At 38.9% G+C, this 20,183-nt stretch overlaps 1 protein-coding gene across 4 annotated transcripts in view; it reads left to right on the top strand.

Moving 5' to 3' along the window:
• The window catches only part of trmt1l (tRNA methyltransferase 1-like), a 76,306-nt gene that overhangs the window by 7,576 nt on the left and 48,547 nt on the right, over window positions 1-20,183 (top strand). For 3 of the 4 annotated variants that reach the window (XM_043699547.1, XM_043699549.1, XM_043699550.1), the window contains exons 2-8: window positions 6,622-6,786; window positions 7,361-7,423; window positions 9,673-9,786; window positions 13,182-13,246; window positions 15,060-15,189; window positions 16,871-16,997; window positions 17,600-17,679. In XM_043699547.1, the coding sequence (XP_043555482.1) occupies window positions 6,622-6,786; window positions 7,361-7,423; window positions 9,673-9,786; window positions 13,182-13,246; window positions 15,060-15,189; window positions 16,871-16,997; window positions 17,600-17,679 (744 nt within the window). Of the gene's footprint in view, window positions 1-5,182; window positions 5,203-6,621; window positions 6,787-7,360; window positions 7,424-9,672; window positions 9,787-13,181; window positions 13,247-15,059; window positions 15,190-16,870; window positions 16,998-17,599; window positions 17,680-20,183 lie in introns of those variants that run through there. The other variant, XM_043699548.1, reaches the window with a different exon arrangement.

The raw sequence follows: 20,183 nt of genomic DNA on the forward strand, positions 1-20,183 counted from the left end.
GAACATCAACTAGTCACGAAACGACACGACCAGCTATCCCGAGTAGCCACACATGCAGACGACAAGCAACATGAATTCGACTTGGACAACACTACCATTATAGGGCAAGCCAAACAAAGAACAGCCAGGGAATTCCTAGAAGCATGGCACTCATCCACAAACTCCATCAACAAACACATTGACCTGGACCCAATATACTGGCTACTACAGCGGACAGCTGAAACTGACAACTGGAAGCGGCAGGGACAGGCCACTATAAATGCCGGAGGAAACACCACAGAAGCGCTTCATAGGAGGCTCCCAAGCACTGAGGATGTCACTTAGACAGGGGACAAAACTTTTGCAACAAAAACTTCCAGCTCAGTGAACAGAACCACAGCATACTTCTAACTTATTTTTGTCAACTGAAAGAGCTGGGAATTCCTTCTGTTAAATATTGAATAAACTGAAGATGTTGTGTTTGACCTCAATGACAAACTCTTGCTACAAATTCTCTTCCACATACCCCTACACTCAGGCTGACCTAGACAAACATTTTGTGGGTCTCAGAAGGTGCCAAATGTCAAGCTTCTCAATTCACATCATCTCCAGCACAAAGAGATCTGCTTTCATCATCGGAATATCATGCATATTTCTTCCTTGCTGCAGCCAATCTGCGACTGAAACAATTTCAGTGCATCCTACCCCTGGGTTCTACTAATACAATACCCTACTGACCAACATTCTATCTTAAACCCTCAATACTTCCACTTGTGTAAAAAAAAACTACTGTCAGCGACGTATGTGGCTCACCCACTATTTCCTATTTTTGACAATTTGGGAGACTTGGGCTCTCAGATTCCCTGTCACCAATTTAAAATTTTTATCCTCACATTTAAACTGGTTTATGGCCTTATGTTTTCCAACCTATCTATTAAATGCAGCATTGTTCTACTCTAGATATTCTTCTTTGTACTTTCTTGTTTCCTGTTGCTCGCTAATTGCATCGTACACAAAGCTGTGTAAGTCCCAATGTTTGAGAATCCCTTTCCTGAAATCACATACCAGACCAAGATTTTCTGCAAGCTTCATTTTCAGACAATTTTCCTAATGTTAGGACAGGAGGCTGGAGAAGTTGCTCTAGTCACATTACTCCGCAGATAATAAATAAGATAAATTGCTTTTTCCTGTTACCAAGAGCAGTTAAATACTTTATTTAAATTGGGTTAAAAACAAAAAGGTCTATCAACCATGTTTCTAAATATATTTTAATTAGTAGCGAATTTTGAGAAGATTTGTAGCTCAGGTTGAGGTTCTGGATGTAGGTTTGCTCCCTGAGCTGGAAGGTTCATTTTCAGACAATTTTCCACCATACTAGTGAGTGCTTCATCAGTGAGTCTCCAGATGAAGCACTGATGGCATGGACCATTTTTGTGTTTAGGTTTCATGTGGTAAATGGGATCCAAGTCAATATGTGAAATGATAGAGTTCTGGTTGGAATGCCATGCTTCTAGGAATTCTCGTGCGTGTGTCTGTTTGGCTTGTCCTAGGATGGATGTGTTGCCCCAGTCGAAGTGGTGTCCTTCCTCATCTGTATGTAAGGGATACTAGATCAAAGAGACTACATTGAGAAAGCAAACACACTACTTGCAGATACCAACACTTAGCAACAAGTGGTGGTAGACCCAACGCCACAACTAGAGAACCGAATCACAGCCCTACTCAAAACTTCAGAAACCTGGAGAAATCATTAAGAATGACTTCCAAAAAACAAAACCAGACAGGTCCAAACCACCACGCTTCTATGGATTACCCAAAATTCAGAAACCAGGAACCCTCCTCAGACCCATAGTCTCACTACCTGGAACACCAACTTAGATTGGCCAAGGAGCTATACCAAAGTCTAAAGCACTTTTTGTAAAAGATTCATGCCACTCCACCCTAGAATTCCTGAACACCATCAAAGACACCAAGATAGAAGAGGATAAAATAATGGTCTCCTTTGACGTAACAGCCCTGTTCACATCCATCAACATCAACCTGGCTAAAGAAACACTGACTATACTATTAGAAGAACCAAAGACACGTACACTAAACTCCTCCAACTTCATCAGCAAAGACAATATCATTAAGCTAGTGGACCTATGCCTTACCACCCATTTCACCTGTAACAAGGAAACCTACAGACAAACCAATGGAACACCAATAGGATCTCCAATATCAGGGTTCTTAGCAGAGGCAGTAATGCAGAGACTCGAACAAACAGCTCTGCCAGACATCTAGCCCAAATTTTGGGTCCGCTACGTAGATGACATCTTTGTCATCATTAAACAAAACAAATTAGAGGAAACCTTCAAGACCATCAATAATACCCATACTGGCATAAAATTCACTAAAGAGGAGGAAAACAACAACAAACTGCCATTCCTAGATGTCGCAGTAGAGCGGACAGCCAATGGGGAACTTCAAACCAGTGTCTACGGGAAAACAACACATACGGACCAAATACTGAACTACAGAAGCAATCATCCCAACATCCACAAACAAAGCTACATTAGAACATTATTTTACCGAGCCACCACACACTGCAGCACAGAGAAACTACGAAGAGCAGAGGAAAATCACCTATACAGTGTTCGAAAAGAACGGATACCTAATTAACACAGTCTGCAGATTTCTCAGCACCAAAACACAACAAGCAGACAAAACACGTCTTGACATCATGGTAGCACACTAAACAGCAGCTAATGAACTTGAAAGATCCTGTACAGAAAACAAGCAAAATTAATGTCATCTAAAAAATATCTTGCAAGAACTGTGACAAACACTACATTGGACAAACAGGCAGAAAACTAGCCACCAGGATACATGAACATCAACTAGCCACAAAACGACATGACCCACTCTCACTAGTATCCTTGCATACAGATGAGGAAGCTTACCACTTCAACTGGGACAACACATCCATCCTAGGACAAGCCAAACAGCACGAGAATTCCTAGAAGCATGGCATTCCAATTGGAGCTCTATTAACAAATACATTGACTCTGATTCCATTTAGCACCCCCTGAGAAAAGGAACTGGAAATTGATATCATTGTAGGAAATGATGTCACTGCAGGAAATGACATCACCAACCAAGGAAACCTAAACACACAAATAGAAAGCGGGCCATGCCATCAGTGCTTCATCTGAAGCCTCACTGATGTTACCTAGTATGGTGACAAAACATCTAAAAACGAACATTCCAGCTCAGCGAGCAAACCTACATCTAAAACATAATAAAACAAGATGTAATCAATTACTTACGTCTTTATTGAATAACTTGCACAGTTAATATACAAGCGTAAATGCTTAACCCTCTTAATGTACTCAAACCACATATGTTAACACACAAGTACTCTCCACAAAAGGAGTCAAAAAAGATTTCTCTGCAGAAATTGACTTTCTTAAAAAAGAAATTTTTGGCCAATACATTGTTCGTGAAGGCAAAAGAATGAAGTGTCGAATATTCTGGAGTTTATTACTCTGTTCTGGCATATATGATCAAGTCACTAATCATGCATGGTATTCTGTGAAGATTTGCAAACACAGCTTACAAGAAATGCAATATAAATATAAGATTAAATGCAATATCTTCAAATATTCCTTCAAAAAATATATGCATCTCATCCTGAGCTTGACGTGAGAGCTTTCTTTCCAGAAATGACAAGAGATCAATCAGGCACCTCTTTCTTAGTAGGAGTTTCCCCAATTCAACTTGCTCTTAGCATCCCATGTATGAATAAAACCAGTTCTGAACACGTCAATGAACAAAAACGTTATGGACAGTCCACCAGTGTTCAAATCTCAACCTTAAAAATATAAATGAAATACAAAAATTTCTCTAAAGAATTGTTATTATGCAGTTCAGCTATCTAGAGAAACTCTGATAGTCAGCTGATATGAATGTTAGGGTTTGTTAGCCCAGTTGGCTGGATGGTGATACAGAGTGACACCAACAGCTTGAGTTTAATTCCTACAGTGGCTGACATTACCATGAAGGTCCTGCCTTCTCAACCTTGTTTCTTGCTGGCGATGTGGTGGTTCTCAGGTTAGACCACAGCCATCCATATCTCTCTCTGTGTCTCTCATGAGAGAGTAATCCTTTGGTCCTCAGGGGCTATGTTGTTCAAATATTACATGACAAGCTGCCAGTGACTCTGAAGCCATGCATTTGTTTGAGCCGCATAATTCTTGGCTGTTGGAATTACGAATTTAAAATTGGTCTTCCAGAAACACTCGCACACATGCTGTCAGTTTTGCATCAGTGTTGGAAGCTGATTGCAAGAAAGTATTATGGTTGCAACATATCACCCATTTGATTGTCATGTCTGTGCCAGCTCTCTCTAACAGCATCTCAACTATTCCAGATCCTAACCAGTACCTGTGTGACAAAGGTTTCCTCAGATCATGTTTACTGCTTTCGCCAATTACATTAATTTATGTGAGATTTACTTGACTTCTTAGTTCACCTATTCTCTTTTTTTAAAAAAAATTCTTCAGAATTTACTGGAATTATTTGCTAGTTTACTTGTGCCTGGATGAAAGCCTCTTTTTGGAACTGGCAGCAAATGAGCTTTTTGTTTAATCTAAAGAACTTCTAAAGCAGTCAAGGTTATTGAATTTCTTTCCCTTCTATGTGTCGTGAAGTGTCTTGCTGCTACCAAGGGCAATGATTTTATTAAGTCAGCCTTTTTCTAGGCTCCTTGAAGTGTATGTTAGTCTTGAATCCAAGCAGAAATAGAGAAAAGAAACCACAGTTTAAAGTTAAAGGGAAGTTGTAATCAAGAGGTGACATATAAGTACAAAACTATTCATTCAGTTTCATATTTCTCCATGGTGATGTCATATTTGATTAACGGTTAAAAGCAGTTGATTATTCTAATAAAGATTTGTTTAGGAACAACTATTGGAATGTAAAAATGCCCATGGTTTAAGATTTTTAAGGAGATAAAAGGTGTGTCCTAGGAGATGGGAAGTTGTCAGTACTTGAAAGAACTTAGGATAAGCATTTCCCCACCCCTCTTTGTGTATTATTATTAACAAACGGAGGAAATAAGAGACTGATGTGCCAACACATTCTTTGCTCAAGTCAGGCTCCAGCTGGTAGCGCAAAGGTGTGATGTATCCAGGCAAGTTATGTCCACGCTTAGGTATGATCACAAACGTCGTAGAGGTCACTGTAAGTGAAGTAATATTTTTGAGAGTGAATTGAAGAGGGCATGTGTAAGCTTTTGATTTAAAATGTGGAAAAGATAGAGCCAAGTGGGGGCATTGTGGCACAGTGTGGGCAGTACGGTGGCAGACTCTGGGCGGCACAGTGGTTAGCACTGCTGCCTCACAACGCCAGAGACCCAGGTTCAATTCCCACCTCAGGCAACTGTCTGTGTGGAGTTTGCACATTCTCCCTGTGTCTGCGTGGGTTTCCTCCGGGTGCTCCGGTTTCCTCCCACAGTCCAAAAACGTGCAGGTTAGGTGAATTGGCCGTGCTAAATTGCCCATGGTGTTAGGTGAAGGAGTAATTGTAGGGGAATGGGTCTGGGTGGGTTGCTCTTCAGAGGGTCGGTGTGGACTTGTTGGGCCAAACTGTAAACTGTTGTTCCACACTGTAAAGTAATCTAATCTATTCTAATCTAAATCTAAACTAACACAAAATGCTTGAAATACTCAGGTCTAGTAGCGTTTGTGAAGAGCGAAACATTTTTCGCTTGAGTAAAATTTCATGCTGTTTATTGTTATCTTAATGTTCATGTCATTTTTGTTACACTCCTGTGTTAGAGGTACAAAATAGTAACTCAGTGTTCTCTTTCAGAAGCTGCATGATTTGGATTTCTTACATTTTCTGATGTTTATTTCTAGGAACTGTTAGGTTCTTTTCCTGAGGTATCATACACAAGATGCAATTCGCACACAGCAACTTCTGCAAACAGTTAAAGTTTGTTAAGGCTTGTACAAGCTAGGTGACTCTCCTTTTGACCCTGTTTGCAGGCGTTCGATGTCAAGTCAAAGTGAGGCCCTAAACAAAGAAAACACATCCCCTTTATACAGATCTGTTGTCAATGCTACAGATGCTCTGGCCACTCCCCCATAGTCACATGCCATTCAAGATAAGTCCCAGTTACTCTCAGTCACAGGTTACCCCAGGTACAATGGCAGGATGAGATCGTCCTCAGTGATAATGCAAATGCTGATGCCCTAATCCTGGGGAATTGTTATGCAGATGATTTCCTGACTCAGTATTTCCCCAAGACAATGTAGGTGCTGCATACCTAGCTTCAAGGGATGGCCAGAAAACATTTCTGGATGGAAGAAATTGAATGAGAGTTTAACTTGACAGGGGAGTAGTAGCAAATGACTGTCTAAATGAAGTGTGAAGTACAATGGATGGTCATCCACATTCTTGTATGCTATCTGAGGCAGAATGTCACCCCCACCCACTTCCAGAATGTTCAGCTTTGCAGCCTAATATTAATGTCCAGAGCGATTCCCATTTAATCTTTTAACATTACAGAACTGGGGGGTAATTCGTCAACTGGGATTAGAAAAATTGGATTTTCTTAAGATTTTCATGACTAATTTTCTCACTTTTTTTATATTTCAGCTTTCAATTTTGAGAATGACCATGTTGAAGATGTTGGCAATGTCACTATTGATTTGAACTCTGGTGCTGATTCAAGTCAAAACTTTAGTGCAGTAGCCACCCCTGATGTAAATCTTGAAAGCTTTTCTGAAACAGTGGATCCAAATATAACAACTGGAACAGCGGGTATGTTTATAAAAAAAATTTCACATCTGCCGCTATTAAAAATGCTTTAGAAACCAATTCTTTCCCCTGGTGAATCTTTAGATTAGATTAGATTAGATTACTTACAGTGTGGAAACAGGCCCTTCGGCCCAACAAGTCCACACAGACCTGCCGAAGCGCAACCCACCCAGACCCATTCCCCTACATTTTACCCCTTCACCTAACACTACAGGCAATTTAGCATGGCCAATTCACCTAAGCTGCACATTTTTCGACTGTGGGAGGAAACCGGAGCTCCCGGAGGAAACCCACGCAGACACGGGGAGAATGTGCAAACTCCACACAGTCAGTCACCTGAGGCAGGAATTGAACCCGGGTCTCTGGCGCTTTGAGGCAGCAGTGCTAACCACTGTGCCACCATGCCGCCCTCTCTTTTTTTCCTTACCTTCATTCTCTTTTCCCAATAAAGTACTGCTTACATTCCAACATATAAGGGAATTATGTATTTTGACTATTTTAATCATATGTAAAATGATAAATAACTACCCTTAACTAATTTCAATGCACTGAAATACTATATTATTTTTGTTACCAGAGCGACACACCTCAATTCAACGATCTCTGACAGACCTGAAGAATCTTATCAGTGTTGAAGGAAGTGAGTGTTTGGCCTCATGCGCTGCAGAGAAACAATTAGTCTTTACCACTCCAACACATGCGCAAAGTTTTGCTGTTGTACCAAGAGTAGTGTCTCATTGATTTATATATGTACTTAAAATAATTTTCCTAATTATTTGCAAAAAAGAAGAAACCTGAAAGCATCCTTTAAAAATAGAGTAATTGTCACTTGGAATAGAGTACTTCAGAAATCCATTACTCAGATGTTGTTATTGAAGTTTGTTAAAATTTGTTTTGTTAGATCATAAGTGATTGCTCATTTGTTGATGCTGCTGTTATTTCTCCCTCCTTCCTCTCCTCTTAGTTTCGACTTTTAAGTACATGACAAAGAGTAGGGAAACCAAAGCATGAAGTTAAGAGAGCTGAGTCCTTTGTGCCCATTGGTTCTCGAGATTTGATTTGTTTTTGTTCAAGACTTGAGTAGTTTGTAAAATTTGTAACCAGATCATGCTCATTTGAAAAGGATGCCTTTCCTTGTGGTATATGTTGCAATAACCACCAGTACTTTACAAAACTTGTTGATTGTGCAATTGCATTTACTGTATTAAGTGAAGTCACCATTATATATTTCATATAGAATGATCTGCCAGAGGAAGTGGTGAAGGCTGGTACAATTGCGACATTTAAAAGGCATCTGGATGGGTATATGAATAGGAAGGGTTTAGAGGGATGTGAGCTAGGTGCTGGCAGGTTGGACTAGATTGGGATGGGATATCTGGTCTGCATGGACAAGTTGGACTGAAGGGTCTGTTTCCATGCTGTACATCTCTATGACTCTATAAACACACCATAAGGATATGATGTTCAGTTTCTTTCCATACTTAATATTGAAATTAATTCTAACTAATGTAATTAACTTATGTTTATTATGAAGGTGTACTTAGCATTAAGTTGATATTTGGTGCCTTATCATTTTTTTTCTAAGTTGTTAATGTTGGCTACAGAAAGAGCTAAAGAGAAGGCTTCAATTTTAATACTGTATTGATAAGCATCTTTTGAAAGTCTGGCTAATCTGTTTTAACAAAGACCAAAACAGTATCCACTTATTTCCTATTAGCCTGAGATTATCAAAACATGTGTTGGAAAATAAAGTGAAATTTTAACTGTTCATCAAATCTATCAGTTTGGTTTTTTCTTTAATCCTTTTTAAGAAAGATAATTCAGAGCATCATTTTATTCTGAGTAGCAAGTTGGACAGTAAGTAGCTCAGAAGTTAAACACAATTATGCCAAATTTACCTTTCTTTGCTTTTTTAAGGGATGTTGTAGCCACTGAAAAGCACATTGTAAAACTTCATAACATCTTAAATTAAGATCATGATATGATCACTCCTTTACATCTCCAATGGAATTTGTATGCCGTGAACAGGACTTGATCAGTGAAAATATAACAGAAGATTTTATACTTCAGGTCAGGGGTTCCCAAAATGTTTCTCATCGGAAACTTGTTTCAAGGCTAGAAAATTTGTTTCCCCTTCTTTAGGAAATCCTACTATTGGTACTATAATGCAGAAATTTCTCAGGAGCTAAGAGTCAGAGAAGTCTACAACACAGAAAAAGTCCCTTTGGTCCATTGTTTTTGACTGGCACTAACTCAATCACTTAAGTATTCAATCCCATTTTTCAGTTCTTGCCCCTTAGCCTTTTTGCCTTGGCATCGCAAGTGTACATCCGAATACTACTTAAATGTTATGAGGGTTTCTACCTATACCACTCATCCAGGCAATGACTTCCAGATTCCCACCACCCTATAGGGGAAACATTTTTTTCTCTCATCCCCTCTAAATCTTCTGCCTCTTATGTTAAATCTATGCTCGCTGACCATTGATCCCTAATGCTGGTTAAATCTCCTATGCAACCCCTCAAGTGCAATTGCATTCCCTCTGTGATGTGGATTCCAGAATTGTGTACAGTACTCTGCTGTGGCCTTTCTCAATCAACGTTTTATACAATAATGTTTTCAGTTTAACTTAGTCAGCAACAATGCCTCTTTAATATATGGAAATCCAGATAGGATCCAAATGCTTGCAGGTATATGGACATTTTATTTTGTCAGAGATGTTGATGAGTACTGACAATTTGGATGAAAACAATGTTAATGAAATTTGGCCTTTAGATCAAATTCTCTTTGATGCAGTCTACATTTCAAAATTATTTTCACAATTTTTTAAGAAGTTCTACTTTGCTCTTGAGTAACTGTGATTAATGATGCTTTGTATGTTTTCCCCAGCTGGTAAGAAGACATGTCCTTTGTGTCCAGAAGAAAAGTTTAAACCCAACTATAGTCACAAGCTGCGAAGGCATTTGCAACATCTGCATTGGAAAGTATCTATAGAATTTGAAGGTAACTGTTTACTTGTGATTATGTCACGGTGGACAGGAAATACGTATCAGTCACACAGTGGGTTGAATGGGAAAGGAGTGTATACTTCAAAAAGCTGCAAATATTGAGGATTTTTGGTACCAGTTTTCCTCATAGTGGTAATAGAACTGAAGTTTCTAATGTCGAGCCAGTTATGAGACTTCTTTCTATTCAACTAGAGAAAAATTTTATACTGCTAGACCGATTTCAATGCATTTGCTATTTTGGATGACAAAAAAAGTAAATGAATCTAATATTTTACTTTGATTTGACTGTAATAATGGGTTTTCTTTGTTAGCCGTCAGTTACTTTGAATGGCTTATCTTCAAAATTGAGTTGTAAGCAATTGCTGTGTCAGCCTTCGCTAGACTAGCTAACATTTTTATGTCTAACTGGTAGTGAGATGAACAAAGTATGTAATACTGAACATCAGAGAACACTACAACCAAGGCTGGTAGCGTTGGAAGGTCAGGAGCATCATCTTCAAAGTCCTTGTTCTCAATATTATTTAGAGATGGGTCAGCCAAAAGCATCGATAGGGCTTTTGCTCACATTGAACAACATTAGGAATCAAACTGCTACTTGAATTTGTTCTTAAACTTTTCAGTTTAGGGTCAACTTCGGTTTCATTGAGCCTATCTTGATAGTGAAAGCCATTCATAATATTTCACGAAGTTCACCAAAATGATAAGGGTATCCAATGAACTGATCAAGAGTAAGAACGAAGTGCTTGAGAAAGATCTAGCAACATCTGTGCTGAAAGGAACAGATATAACATTTTGAGTCCAATATGACTCCTTTTCAGAACATGCAGGGCAATCATTTTGTACCTCTGGGTCACAGTCAGGGGACCTGCTTGTTCTGTTCATCAGTGGGGGTAAGTGGTTGGAACATTTCAAAAAAAGTTTAATACATCAGGTCCAAAGAAACTTCTGACCTGGTCTTCTAGTCACAGTATGTATGGCAAGTTCAGTTCAGTTTCTGGCCAATAGAAACCAGTATAATTTTGAAAGTGGTGGATTCAGTGCTAATAACGCCATTGAATATCAAGGGGAGAAGATTAGATTCTCTTTTTGTTGGAAATGGACTTTGTCTGGCTCTCGTGTATCACAAATGTTACATGTCATTTATCAACCCAAGCCTGAATGTTGTCCCCAGTTCGTTGCTAGTGGACACAACTGTAACAGCTTGGCTGGGGGCATGGCTAGTTCTCAAGCACCAATCTTCAGTTTTTTTTTGGTGGATTGTTATCAAGGTCCATTGCCTTTGTGGCATCCAGTGCCATTATCCATTTCGTGATATCATGTGGAGTGTATTGAATTGTCTGCAGACTGACAGTTCTACTGGGGGACCTCAGAAGGATGCCAAGATGGATCATCTACTCAACACTTCTGGTTGAAGATGGATGCATATTTCCACCTTGTCCATTGGGATGAATTAGTCTCAACAGCAGGGGATCTTTGTGGGGCCACCTCCCATTAGTTGTTTAATTATCCTCCACTATTCACATCTGCATGTTGCAGGACTGCAGAACTAACATCTGATCCATTTTATATGATCACTTAACCCATTGGTTCATTCTGCTTCCATTGTTTGGCATGCAAGTAATCTTGTTTTGAAGCTTCACCAGGTTGACACTTCATTTTTAAGTATGCTTGATGCTGTTCCTGGCATGCCCTCCTGTGATCTTCATTCAACCAAAGTTAAGTCTCCCAACTTAATTGTAATGTTATTGCAGGGGATACAAATGCCCAGTTATGAATTGCTTTTTTGAACCTGATTGAGAGACGTGTCTAGTAGCATAAATAGTTAGTATTTTTCTAGGAAGACTGACCCTTGAAAATTGTGACGATTTCAGTGTCCTTCAGGTAAATTTAGAAACGGTATTTGGATGTTGGATGAGTTGCAAAATTATTAGGACTGAAATTGAGCAATTGTCATAATGATTTGCACTGAAAGGGCAAAGTTCTCTATCCCAAGATCAGATCTGCCCACATGCAAACTGAAATCATGAATTATTCCTGCAGGGAAGTATTGAGCATTTTTGAAATATTGGATAGGATTAGAGAAAGGTTTCTTTGTTTGTCTGTATTGACACCCAGTCATTGACACATTGTTTGTTGCCAGTGCACTATCAACTGAAAGATTTGTGAACCTCCACTTCCTTCACCTACCCACCAGACCATGTTAGAACACTAGTTGAGCACATCATAAGGCTGGCACTTCTGAAATAATGCAGATATAGTTGAAAACCATCCAGTTAGTTTTTCTCAAGTCTTTGTTTATGAGCTTAGGTTTTTTTTGTCTATCCAATGTTTCAATCAACAGTATTTCTACTGCAATCTTGACATCTTTGTTCCAATTACATTTGGTCTGAAGTTCTAGATTTTTAACTCCACGCTGCCTTGAGATACTCAACAGATTATGCTCCAATACCATGAACTGCTCAACTGTATAATTCCAAAATCTCTCCTTCAGAACAATTGTCAAGAAAGAATCCCACTGTCCTTTGCAAATTTTACTGATGACTGCCTAAGTAACACGTAGTCCTTTTTGTCATTTAATCCTTGATTTAGAGTTTTTGTCCAGAGCATTGATAATTGTATTCTTCTAACTCAAATCTACATTGGAACTTCCTTTGATTTGAATCCATTTTATACACACACTTGGTGTTAAAGTGCTGAACTATAACAGCATCTCCTTAGTAATTGCAGGAATATGGAACAATTATAAGAATAATACCCAATCAGTTCAGTTAGTGGTCATGAAGTACAGTTCAACACTATATTGCAATCACCCAGAGGCCATCACAACATAGTGAGCCAGAGCAAGTACCATTGTCAAAACACGCCACAATTACAATGGTGGAGAGAATTCATTCGACCAGGAAAAAACAAATTCCTGATGACCTGAGTTTGTAAAACGGTTACCACTTTCAGAAGACAGTCTGATGTTTAAATAGATAAAACTTGAAACAGTTCACAGTACTTGTGGAAATAGCAAAAGGGTGAAAGTAGTACTCCAGAAGGATTTCTAGCCATGATTAATTCCTTGCAAGTCAGGCCCTGGTATTTGAATGTGATATACTTCTAAGTACAATACTTCATAACTAAGAGCTAGGAAGGAACACTAGTGGTTTAAGAACACCTGTTCTGTCCTCATGCTGCCTTCCCCCTGACCCCACCACCAGCACCCCTTCAGTTGTTTGTATTAAGTAGCCCAGAAAATTGGTTCAAAAGCATACTTTTTTTAAATCAAAAGAATGATTAACTCTTTTTATGATCTGCAAATTAATTTCACTACATGAGCCAATGGCAGACCCCTTTGTAAACAAGTTTCTCTCTTTACTAATTCTTGCTGAATTCATGTTATAACAGGTTACAGAATGTGCATCTGTCATTTATCATGTCGACGCATGAAAACTGACCTCAATGGGGAACAGGTAACAACAATTAAAATTAAATTAATTAATGAAAGTTAAACTTACATCTCACACTTAATATGGTTTATTCATGTCTTCTGAATGTAGGCATATGTATGTAAATTATTTATAGAGATTATCCAGACACAGAAAGGAGTAGGTTGTTTACGGACAAACAATTGTGGGAACTTTACCGTAAGAGGTTATTGAGCCAGGTTAAGTGATAATCAAGTAATGTAATAATGGAAAGGTAAAATGTGGCCTGCATCTGAATTGATATTGCTTGCTCAATCTAGTAATTGACTAGACTATCACTTGACAATTTTGCAGTTATACCATAACTGCAAAACTTTGTCTTGATTTTTTAATCTTTCAAAAACTGTAACATTCTAAGTTATGAATATTCAGTTAAAGTTGAATGCTGAATGCAAAAATTGGAAGAGAACTGTATTAATGTATGGAGGATGCAATAGCTGTGCCATGATCTCTTTAGGATATTGGTGACTGTTTTATTTATTCTTTTTATATATTGCCCACCACATTCTTCAGGTGATTACTGCCTTTCAATTACACCTCAGTATTTAAAATTATCTTGATGAAGGACCACAGAAGATCTAAACCTGAGATATGAACAATATACTCATATTTTGTCCTCCTTTCATCCCTCTCCAAAATGTAGAAAGTAGGTGCAAGAATAGGTCATTCAGTCCTTCAAGCCTGCTCTGCCATTCAGTATGATCATGGCTGATCATCCTACTCAATATCCTCAACTGGAAGAGATCTTCTGACTCCACAAACCTGACTTTTGAAAATGTTTGCCTAGCTATTAGACTTTTCTTTTGTCCAGAAACATTAGACTGCATTGGAATGCTGGGCAGGTGACCCCAAACTGAGAGTGGGGACATTCTTGGCCGTCCACCTGGTCTATTTTGTACACTTCAGGTTTCAGAATCCTAAGCTACCAAAATCCAGCATGAGAGGGAGCCTGATAATTTTTCAAAAAAACTAACTGCCTCTGTGAACTCCATCTGCATAAATCTGATTCAGTCCCATTTCTACCTTCATGACAATGTGAACTACTGTGTTCAAGGCCAGAAGTTGTGATTTCTAGGCTTGTCTGCCATTTTTGCTGTGAAGAGAAATATTCTCCGAAGTATCATATAATTTGTTTCATTATCCATTACCTGATCCATAAATTAGTATATCTCTAAGAATGGAAATATAGCAATGTACAATCCAATACTCATAACAAAGACCAAGCTAAAAGTTTAATATACAAGACCATTGTGGCATGTGAAATCACATGAACTCCCATGTGTATTCATTTTGTTATGGGAAGAGATTTTTTGATCATTAGCTTTAAAGTCATGCTAAAATACCTCGTAAAGACAGTATTCTGCTAAGAGGTTGGAAGCAGTAGCACAATACTTGAAACAATTTTCTCCTCCCTTTCTAATGTTGTGATACACAATGAGTGGACTCTGGATCACCACTTAACATATCTATTGTAGTACTGATTAACTGAAGCCAACTTCAGAATCTAACAATATGTTCCTTACTGCCTTTTTCGCAGATTCAGATTTTTAACCTTGCCATTATATACAATTTTGATGACTGTTAACATAATTTCTCAGTATTTTTCCAACAATTGCTTAACATTGTCAGGTTTGGAACTGTTTACTTGTTCACCATGTAGAAAGCTGCCACATTTTCATTTGCCAGTAGTGTTGGTGATAGTAATGAGAAAAGAATGAATTCAAACATATACGAAAATTGAAAATACCATCGTCCTTGGTGATGAAACTTTTGCTTTAATATGTTTTCCTGCTTTCAGGTCCCAGTAAGAATTGGAGCGCATTATCACTGCATTGTCTGTTCAGCTACCATTGCTCGCAGAACAGACATGATCAGCCACATAACACGACATTTGAACAAAGGAGACACAGAAGCCAGTTTCAATGGAGGTGTGTGAAGTAGGTGGGATCATTTGAAATCTGGGAAAGTTGGTTATTTATTGCCCCCTTACTTGAGACCAGCAAACCCCCCAGTTTGTGCCTCAGCATTCTAGCCGAAGGAGTTGAAATGTCATCTGTGATTTCTGCTCCTGGTTGCTGTTCAGTGGCTCCTCTGGTAAATGTATTTTGTACAAATGTCAGGTGAGAATAGGATCTAGATTCATTCCATGGCTCGTTCAGTGAATGGCTAAAGGAGGATATGTCATCAAGGCAAGTGATTGGAGTTGAGATACAATTCAATATACTATCAGTGGTATTGGAGTGGATGTGCTGAACTCCAGGTAAATCTTTTAAGGGGCTCTTATGGTACAGTAGTAATTACTATTACTGGACCAGGAAGCCTGGGTTCAAGTTCCACCTGCTCCAGAGGTATGTAATAACCCCTTTGAACAGATTGATTAGAAAAATAGGTTAAATAAAATACTTTCTTTCAAAGAATTAATGCAATACCATTTGTGGAATAGGCTCAACATTTATTTCCTGCTGACATCTTAAGCTTTCATTTTATTGGATTTTTAAGATATCAATAGACTGTAGAAGAAGCGGCTCTAGAAGAGAGGAAAGGAAACTTGTATAGAATAAACTCTGTTCTGGTCACAGTTTTTGAGTTATTCAAAGATACTTAAAATAAGATGGACTAGGATATGGAAGTTGATTTTAAGTAAATAGATCAAGGGGCAGTGTGGATCTCTGTCTCAAACTTGTTTGTGGTTGTGTATGCTGAACTATATTGCTTAAACAGTAAATCCCAACTCGCAAGGCGTTGTGAAACTATGTAGCATTGAGGTCAATAAACAATGCATACAATGTCTAGTTTTAATCACCACTTGACTGGAGGCATTCAAGATTCTGTGAACCCCAGAGCAAACCCAGAAGATTGATCATTCTCACCACTAGACTCTTAATCCCTTAATTGAAGGTGCTGATGAGAAAAGCATGCAAGGGTGGATATGCATTTATGGTTGTTATTTCTATGTTTCTTTAAAAAAAAGCATGTGGCACAGTTCTTCAGACTTAAAATGTGACATAAGCCCAAAGTCTCACAAACTGAAACTGATGACAAGCAAGTTAAACTTGATGTCAGTCAGCTCCTGATGCAAAGATTGTAATGATAGAACAAGGAAGGCAAAAACCCTGGAACCATTTAAGGAACAGTCATTTGCTGTGTCAGGAATCTTCCGTTCTGGATGGATGAGCTTCATAGATGGCCACCTTTTTTACTTTGTTCAGTTTATTATATCAGCCAGAATGACAGCAATGACACTATTTGCTCTCTCGATGAGGAAGAACCAAATCAGCCACAGTTTGCAATCATGTACAAGACCAAGTGAGCATGTGTGAATGTTGGGTGAGGATACGAATAAGCTTAATTCTTTAAGGTGTAATAGCATGCTGCGGCTCATTGCGAGGTTCACACATTGAGAATGACCATGTTACTATGGAACAGAAATTTGTGAAGACACCAATCATAACCAGCAAGGAATTAATGCGATCAGGAAAAGAAGGGAGGGAAGTGACAGAAAATACTCAAAATGGTAACTGACCTAATCCTTTAAGGGAATCTCTTAAGGATTTTGATTTTCAGAAAGCTTTGTCTCTCCAATCTTGTAATTGACTTTCTCTGTTTTAGCCACTAGTGGGCAAATGCAATCCACTGAAGTGCTGAAGGAAGTCGATACTGACGTTCATGTTTTTCCAAACCACCTGACTCCTCAAAAGACAGACTCTTTCTTTAACCCTAAAATGAAACCTAACAGGTAATGTATCTGACTTGTTATTCTAATCAATGAAGTGCATAGGTCAGTTTAGCTTGTCAGAGTCTGAGGAGCAGAAGAATAGACATTTTGGGCATAAGCCTGATGAAGGGCTTATGCCCAAAACGTTGATTTTTCTGCTCCTGGTATGCTGCCTGACCTCCTGTGCTTTTCCAGTAACACTCTCAACTCAGATCTCCAGCATCTGCAGTCCTCACTTTCTCCTAGCTTTACCTTGTCAATTTTAGTTTTACTTTTCTTCATTTATTTATACAAAACATATACTTTTAAAGTGGGAATTAGATATTGCTGATTTAAATGTGTGACAATTCTATTTATATACCAGGATTCAGGATCATTAATCCCATTTTTGTTTGTGTTAATATTAGTTAGGTACAATGCAATATTCTACTGTGTGATAAGTAGTACACCAAATTGTTGTCCTTGTGCTGAAAGATGAATTATTGTCTTATGAATGTAATTTAATGCATTCATTGTGAACCTTTGACTAATTTTTTTTAACTGCAAGGCCTTCTATCCACATCTTTCAAAACAGTATCAAAATAAAACTTCTTTCTCACTTGCTGTTATTATTTATTTTACAGGCAGTTAATTTTCTGTACACTTGCTGTCCTAGCTCAAGAGCGCAAACCCCTTGAATGTTTAGATGCTTTTGGAGCGACAGGTGTGTGAAGACGTCTTTTCATTTTATACCTCATGGATATATTGATAGTCGTGATCACTAAAAGGCTACTTTTAAAATTTGAATGTTTATTCCTTTTTTTTCTGTTTCCCCATTCCAAATATGCTGTCCCTGTCAAGAACACAGGCAGATGATCAGCTGTTGAGCTCTGTTTGCTGTAGTGGAGAAAGTTGAGATGATCTACTCTGTCCTTTCCTTAAAATTTATTTTATTTCATTCGTGGGATAAGGGCGTCACTTCCTAAGCCAGTATTCGTTGCCCATTCTTAATTGTCCAAAGGCCAGTTAAGAGTCATCCACATTTCTGTGGGTCTGGAGTAACATGTCGACCAGACCAGGTAAGGATGGCAGTTTATTCCCTAAAGGACATTAGTGAGCTTGGTGGGCTTTTCTGACAGGTGACAGTGGATTCGTGGTCATCAATGGAGTCTTAATTCCAGATTCTTATTGAATTTAAATGCCACCATCTGGAAGTGGAAGGATTCGAACTTGGGTACCCAGAACATTACTTGGGTCTCTGGATTAACAGCCTAGTATTAATCCAACTAGACCATCACCTCCCAATTTTGTGAGGTGTTTGGGTTTACTGACAGAACTGAGAATGGGGACAAACTGTTGGTTCTTTGGCTGCTAGTATTATACTCATTATCTAGACACTGCGAGTAAAGCAGTGTCTTAATGTACTAAATTAATAGAAATTTATTAATTGCTCTGTGCCCAATTAATTGCTGTGGCCTGTGGGTCCAAGTGGCTTGAGAGAGAGAGAGAGAGAGATTACGGTTTCTTGAAAAATGTTGCAGAGCAAAACTAAACCCACTACATTGACTAAACATTTTTGCTTGTTTGGTGTATTGACAAATTAAATTTTAATGATAAGTAATCACTGATTAAATGTCAAATGATTAAAGTTTACAGGTGGTTTAAAGCTGACATGAATGGGTGATCTTGTGCTATTTTTTGTTAATCGTTCATTGGATAAGAGTGACCCTAGCTAGATCAGCGTTATTGCCCATCCCTTACTATCACAGAGAAAGTGGTAGTGAGTTGCCTTCTGAAACGGCTATAATCCTTGGGGAGTAGGGATACCTATAGTGCTGCTAAAGAGGGGTTCCAGGATTGCGATCCAGTGTCAGTGAAAGAATAGTGATATACTTCAGGATGGCATGATTTGGAGGGAAACTTGCCTTTTGAGCTGGTAGATGTCACAGGTGTGGAAATGGCTGTCAGAGGAGCCTTGGAGATTTACTGTGGTGCATCTTGCAGATGAAGCACACTGCTCTAAATGTGTGTCAGTTGTAAAGGTAGTTAATGTTGAGGGTGGTGCGTGGATATCAATCAGGTCCTGTTTTGTCCTGTAAAGTATCAAATGTCTTGAGTGTTGCAGGAGCTGCCCTCCTTCAAGGAAATGGAGAGCATTCCATCACACAGCTGACTTGCGTATTGTAGACTCTGGTGATGAGTTACATGCCACGTAATTCCTTGCTTCACCTGCCATCCTAAATAGCTGCAATCCTTGGGGTGTAGAGACATCACAGTAGTGTTAGTGAGGGAATTCTTGGATTTTGGCACAGCGTGTTTACATGGCTTGTTCAACTCAGGAGTGAGACCATGGAAGTTGATAGGTTGTTGATTGTGGGGGAATTAACAATTGTAATGCCACTGAATATCAAAGAGTGATAGTTTATTGTGTTTCTAACCGAAGTAGGTAATGGATTAAGTTATGCTTCATTGTGATGTCAGTATGTTATCCATCACCACCATTGTTTTCCCTTGCTGGGGCAATTTAATTTGTTTTATGAAAACTTACGTTTTTGTTTTAAGCTATGGCCCATCGCAGTCATATATTTGAACTGGGAAGCTGAGAATTCAAGTCCCACTTGACAGACTTGACATTCCAGCCTTCTACTGAGTGAACACAACAATTTTTGGAGTTGCCATCACTTAAACCAAAACCCCATCTGTGATCTCTGGTAGTTATAAGAAAAATCTCATGACGCTGTCATGAATAAAAGTAAGGGAGATCTTCGCAGCATTTATTTTTAGCTCTCAATCACTGTCATAAAACTTCTGGTCATCATCACCTTACTAATCATGGGATCTTACTAGCGACTTTTGAGAAGATTTGTAGCGCAGTTTGAAGAACCGGATATAAGTTTGCTTGCTGAACTGGAAGGTTCATTTTCAGACATTTCGTCACCATACTAGGTAACATCTTCAGTGATGCGGCTGGTGCAGCTGCCACCCACATGCTGGTTGATGATGTCACTTCCGCCCCCATGATGGCCACTCCCACAACCACTTCCGCCCCTCACAATTCCTCATGCATCACACATGAGATGAATCCAGCTCTCACATCATCGCTGATGCCACACGCTCAGTGACTTCTGCCACCCCTACTGCCGTGGTTACCACCACTTCCGCCCCCACCAACGCCACTCACCTGCATTCTGCTGACACTCCCACCACAGATCCCACTGTCACCATTCC

Source organism: Chiloscyllium plagiosum, chromosome 11 (assembly GCF_004010195.1).
Source record: "Chiloscyllium plagiosum isolate BGI_BamShark_2017 chromosome 11, ASM401019v2, whole genome shotgun sequence".
NCBI lineage: Eukaryota > Metazoa > Chordata > Chondrichthyes > Orectolobiformes > Hemiscylliidae > Chiloscyllium > Chiloscyllium plagiosum.